Raw genomic sequence first — 5,974 nt, 5'->3', positions numbered from 1 at the left:
GATTTCCACACATTATAGCCCCAGGTACCGTAGACCCGCGAAGATATATGTAATAGAAATGTGAGGGGGGGGGGAGGGCTTGTGTGCATTTGTGTAGTAGCCTAGTTCCTAGATGAGTCATGGCATGTTTAGTAGGGAGTGGTAGAAAGGATAGGTGTGGACGCCAGTGAGGGATTTACCTGAGTGAAAAGAGACAATGGGGGGGATCAAAATCAAAGCAGGGTGTGACTGGTTGGCCAGCATAAAAGATGCAGCCCATCCCTCCCAGTTCCATCACTTCTGCTCAACGCTCTTCATCTAGACCAGGTCCACAGCACACCAATCGGTGAGTTCAACTTGGGGGGCTTTTTTATTATTATTTCTGTCTTGCTGGGTTTATATCTGCATATCCCCCCTCATCATTAAGCTTTGTAAATAAGTCATCAGTGCTGGTTGGTCCATTGCAAATGAATCAATGTTTGTGATAATGAGCTGAAGGTTACATTTAACAGTGAGTGCAATGCACCTTTTCAAACCATTTGGTTTACTTAAAGATCTCCAACATGCAATTCCGGAATGTAATGTAATGTTTATTTGCCAAAACGCTTCATCACTGTTTTTGAGGAAAAGCTATGAAATATAGCCCAAATCATCTACTGTAGAAGACTCTCTGGTTATAACTACACAGTTCAAATGTGCAGCAGACCCAACTATTACTATTACAGAGTCTTCCTCTCTGTTTCTTACAGCTGCCATACAAATTTGTTCATGATAACCTTCGGCCACTGTTTCTCAAGCAGGGATGGGATAAAAAAATAAAATAAAAATCAGTTGGAATTGAGAGATTTTGATTTAATTTATTTGATATCCCATTCACGAACAAAATATATTTAAAAAATATATAATAATTTTAATAGCCCTATGCCTTTTCCTGTGGAAAGGTGAATCGAAAGTACATTAATGTAACTATGTTGGGTTAATTCTATATCTTTAACAATGCACCATTTCAGAAGGTTGCTTACAATGTACAGTAATACTTATCTATTTTATATCCAGGCAAAATATCTGAACTATCCCTAGTTCAAGTTTTCTGACAGTCAAGTAAGCTGCTATAGCAACATAAAGACACATGGGTGTGTGTGTGTGTGTGTGTAATACATGAACAACTAACAATATACTGTACTGTAGGTGCAGTGTCAAGATCAAAACCTGTTGTATTGTGCAAACTCAATGGGGGGTAGATGTACTTTTTTTTGTAGATGTACTATTTTTTACCGCACTTAGGAAAAACCGCAGACATTGCAGGAGCTGAGAATGACAATTTGTTCTTTTCTGTGTCATGCGTATACAGGGACAGTGTAGGTTTGTGTAAAAAGATGGTGTGTACAAAAATTGGCTATGAAAGCACACGTCTGGTTTCACATGTCTGAAATATTTCCGCCTTGTAAAAGCAGCTAATCCAAATTGCAGTTAAATGCGTCAGTATAAGAAAAGCGTTCAAAGACAACAGAATTAGTTTAGTTTGGTTTATTAGTTTAGCACATAGAAATATCTGCGCAAGGTGGGAACGAAGCCTAGAAGGCTTGTACAGAGTTCCACACAATCAGTATTCAGAGCACAAGTTTTTGCTTCTTTGTATGTCAGAAGCAACCTTAAAGAAATTATCTGGAGTAAAATGCATTTTAGATCAATTTACGGATGATTGGGAGTAATTGACATCAAATCATGTCATTCGGATGTGTTTTGAGAAAGCAAGTAGCCTGGAAGTGACCAGGGCACATCATTCACCGCTACAAAATGCTATTTTTATACCTCTTCTACAGTTCCAAACAACATTACACTTACGTGGTAGTGAGTAGAGGGTCCCTAAAGCCAAACCGAAGTATCCTGAGGTCTTTATGTGGTCGGATAGAGAGTCCAGAATGAATTTCATCGAGCCAGTACCTTTCCGGAAATGTTGCTGCTGTTGCTGCTCCTACGGACTATTCCCTAAAGATGGCTCTGCAGCAGCAACATCGGCTGATTTGACATGGAACTACACTCTCATCTGGTGTAATAATCAAGGGAAGTTGCAAATGTTCTATGGGCGCAGTGATATCATGCACTACTTCTGCTTGTTGTCTATGGGGACTATTTTCAGATGCTGCGGGATATCACTGCCCATGATAAATTTGCAACTTCCCTTGATTATTATGCCAGATGAGAGTGTAGTTCCATTTTAAATCAGCCTAGAATCAGCCTAGATTTGGCCATTAAAGTCTATGTGCACAAGTTGGAGTATTTTCTTTAGTAGAGTAGAATACTGCTCTGCATTATCTACCTGCTTGTTGACATCTTATCATGTAGGCTATTATTTCACGACCGCAAAACTTTTGATCCCTTTTAATGTTAACTCTTGGCTGGGTAAACCCTGCGATTTAGATTTCGCCGTTCAGCTCAGGCTGGGAAACTGCTATGCCATCTCTCTCTCCTGCTTTCTGTCCACGTTTGCTGGGTCCAATCACAAAAGGCCTTATCCACCAGGCACACCTGGATCGTTGGTCTGATTGATTGAAGGACTATCCAAGCATACAGAGTAATTTCACACCTCTTGTGCAAAAGATTGAGCTTAGTATGGTGATAGCACACAAGCTTGTGTTCTGTTCAACGGCATCATGCCGTTCAGTTGTGCGCAGTACAAATTGTGGTAGGGGGCAGAGAAAGATTACCCGAGAAGCTACAGTACAGGTATAGATAGCACATCAAATAAAGTCTCAGCATGCACTTTCTGTGGGTTGGCCATGGCGCTGACAATGGTGCATTCACAAATGTATGTAAATCTGCCCCTCACTGTGCTGTCTCTCTTTCACAGTCACCATGACCGCACTGCAGCAATCCATGATGGGAATCATTGCAGTCTTCCGTCAAAATGCTGGCCCGGACAAAACCCTGAGCAAGCCTGAGCTGAAGAAACTTCTGGAGGCTCAATTCGGCGGTGCCCTTGGGGTAAGGCTTAACAATTTCTACCTACAATTTTAAGGGGCTTGAAAATCTTAGCAATTAACCATCATGAACTGTTATTAGTCACTAGACATTGTTTCAATGTCCACAAAATGAATAATTAACTTGCGTTACAATTAGAAGAAATAAATTAAATCTCACAACTGTGTTCGAAATATAGTTACCACAATGCTGACGACCATACTCTCTCTTCCCATCAGAATGCGAAGGACAAGAATGTTATTGATGAGATCTTTAAAGGACTGGACCAAGATGGCAGTGGATCAGTCAACTTCACAGAGTTTGTCACTATGGTGGCTGCCCTATCAGCAGCAATCAATGACATGGCATGAGTTGATTACATCACTACTACCACTAGATGGTGCTATCTGTCCTTAATAAATATTTTATATTGTTTCCTGTGGTTGCCTCAGTGTTTTCAACAGCTCTCTCTCTCTCTCTCTCTCTCTCTCTCTCTCTCTCTCTCTCAATATATACACATATATACATGCCCGTATACAGTCAGCAAAATTAGAGGATGTTACTGTATAACAAAGTATAAAGTAATTTGCAAGTAAATAATACAGCAGCTAGTGGTGATGACGAGCACAAGCACCTACGGTTTCGTGACCTGTGACATTTCATTATCCAACAAAGCATTCACATGTGGTGTGCACATGTCAAATGCACACATTTGACGTGTGTATTAAATGTGTTCCTCTGCATTGAAAGCTCTTACGTAAATATGTTCAGACAACTGAGCATTTGGTTCAGACAATGAGGTTTATGGTGCGCATTTAATATAAATGCAGTAGGCCTATAGAAATAATATAAATAAGCCATATAATTGTGCTTTATTAGTAAACAGTACAACTATTATGTTCACTTGTAGTGCACATAAAAGTTTACTAATTTTACACCTGTTGGTATTTTTACACCTTAAAAATAATGTATAATGAACTAAAAGGTGTACTAGAAGTATATAACTAGTATCTTCTAGTTTAGTTAGAGTTCTCAGTACCTACGAGTTTACTAGAAAACTGAAAGTGGGCCAATTTAGTCCGAAAAAGTATAAACATAGCACATGTATCTTGCTACCGTTGCCCAAGCCATTTAGTTGACCTTATACAGTCATGGCTGAAATTGTTGGCACCCATGCTAAAGTTGACTAAAAAGAGGAATAAAAAATCATCTTTTGGAAATTGATTTTAATGGCTTAAGTAATAAAATGAGGTATATGATATATGATATGATAAAAATCCAACCTTTAAGGACACCAATTGTCTTTGTGAATGAATAATGTATCATAAAAAAAAATAAATGTTCTTCCCAAAATACTGGGGTCAAAAATGGTGGCACCCCTATGTAACCCTATATGGGAATTTAACACATAGGGTGCCTCTCATTTAGAGTTTATACGTCCTCCCTCGCTCTTCGGTCCTTGATCCTCACTGATCTACATAAAGAAAGATAGACGAAGGGATAGACTATCATTGTTACCTTCCCATCATTCTTTATGTACATCAGTGAGGATCGAGGAATGAGAGGCACCTATAGGGTTAACATATGGGCAGGCAGTTTTTTTTTATTTTCAAAGGCCACCTATATCATGGATCCAGGATATGCATCCTGATAAAGTTCTTTAGAACTAAAATTGCCCCACATCATCACACACTTCACCATACCTAGAGATTGGCATGGTGTTTTGTTCAGTTAGCCTATTAGCCTGTTTGATGCTCATTGAGCTCAATGCAAATCAAACCAGCTTTATTATGCTACTTAAGCCATTAAAATCAATTTCCAAAAGATGATTTTATATTCCTCTTTTCAGTCAACTTTAGCATGGGTACCAACAATTTCAGCCATGACTGTATGTTAGCTATAGTTAAGTTTAACAAATGTTTCACTGCCTGCTCGTCAGGCTGTCTGTGGCCACCTAGTCTATCTGTAGCCTACATTGTGGAAGCATATTGCTGATCTAAACATATATAAATACAAAAGCAACGGATATAGGCGAGGACTGAACCCACAGATTATGGCATAAAGTAACCCACTGACAATAAGCATGAACCCGTTACTCCACAACACAATTCAATACATAAAATATGGACACTTTTCCTACCCATTGCGTTTCAATGGCAGTGTTTCATGAACTGAATTCTTAAAAAGATAGTCTAGGTTGGACAAACGGATACACAATTACATTTTTATTTCAGCTGGCGTTCATGTGTCTCTGTTACAGACAGGTGGCCACTGCCTAACCACAGCAGTTGAAATGTTTGTAAAACTTAACCATGATAGCCAACTTATAAGGTCAACTAAATGGCTTGGGCAACGGTAGCAAGATAACTCGGTAGCCAGATAACATGATCAGTCATGTTAACTTGCTACTACAGCCAATATGGCCATTTATAGATGTCATGCATATTTGTATTCGTTCGTCTCCAGTTTTGTCAGAAAGTTGACAAGTCAAGATGCCACATCTGTCGAAGAAACGTCATGAATTGTGGAACGTCATCAACGAAGCCAGTTGACACAGGAGCCAGTTGCCATGTAACACCGGCGACCCCCACCATCCCCGGATGTGACTGAAAAAATAAGATAAAATGTGCGCACAGGCCATACGGACTAGGCTTATCCAAACACGGGCTTAATGACAACACAAAAGAACAAAGCAGCCTGTTATGATTTTACATATAGAAATGTACTGTATGATAAAAGCAAAATACCTCAGTCAAAATAATATCCATGTAACACGAATGCAAATTATTGCTCTCATGTGCAAACTTAACTTTGAAACATTAGGCCTACTTTCATTTCCATTTTAACAGAAGAATATCTCAGTCAGGGTAATAATTCCACTGCGATAATTGCTTGCCGCATTTCTGACGGTAGCGGACATTCAGACATGAAGTATATTTGCGGAATGTAGGCTATACGGCCACTTTTTGTTCACATCTAATGTGGAATTTCCGTCAATTGGGCTTTGGTTCGCTGGGCAGATAATGACGCCTAA

General features: G+C 39.3%; 1 protein-coding gene across 1 annotated transcript; it reads left to right on the top strand.

The window, feature by feature from the left end:
- Positions 1-231: 231 nt before the first annotated feature.
- Positions 232-3,375, top strand: LOC134076272 (protein S100-A12-like). Its single transcript, XM_062531265.1, has 3 exons — positions 232-325; positions 2,831-2,964; positions 3,180-3,375. The coding sequence occupies exons 2-3, from the start codon at positions 2,836-2,838 to the stop codon at positions 3,309-3,311; spliced, it is 261 nt and encodes an 86-aa protein (XP_062387249.1). The 5' UTR covers positions 232-325; positions 2,831-2,835; the 3' UTR covers positions 3,312-3,375.
- The last annotated feature ends 2,599 nt before the right edge of the window (positions 3,376-5,974 follow it).

This window comes from Sardina pilchardus, chromosome 3 (assembly GCF_963854185.1).
Source record: "Sardina pilchardus chromosome 3, fSarPil1.1, whole genome shotgun sequence".
NCBI lineage: Eukaryota > Metazoa > Chordata > Actinopteri > Clupeiformes > Clupeidae > Sardina > Sardina pilchardus.
The sequence above is the reverse complement of the archived record's forward strand: the minus strand, read 5'-3'. Positions and strand labels throughout refer to the sequence as shown.

Excerpts from the sequence above, each read along its gene's own strand:
- LOC134076272 (XM_062531265.1), top strand. The coding sequence starts at position 2,836 with ATGACCGCACTGCAGCAATCCATGATGGGAATCATTGCAGTCTTCCGT. Across the intron at positions 2,965-3,179 it reads AATTCGGCGGTGCCCTTGGG|AATGCGAAGGACAAGAATGT; the intron begins GTAAGGCTTAAC and ends TCTTCCCATCAG.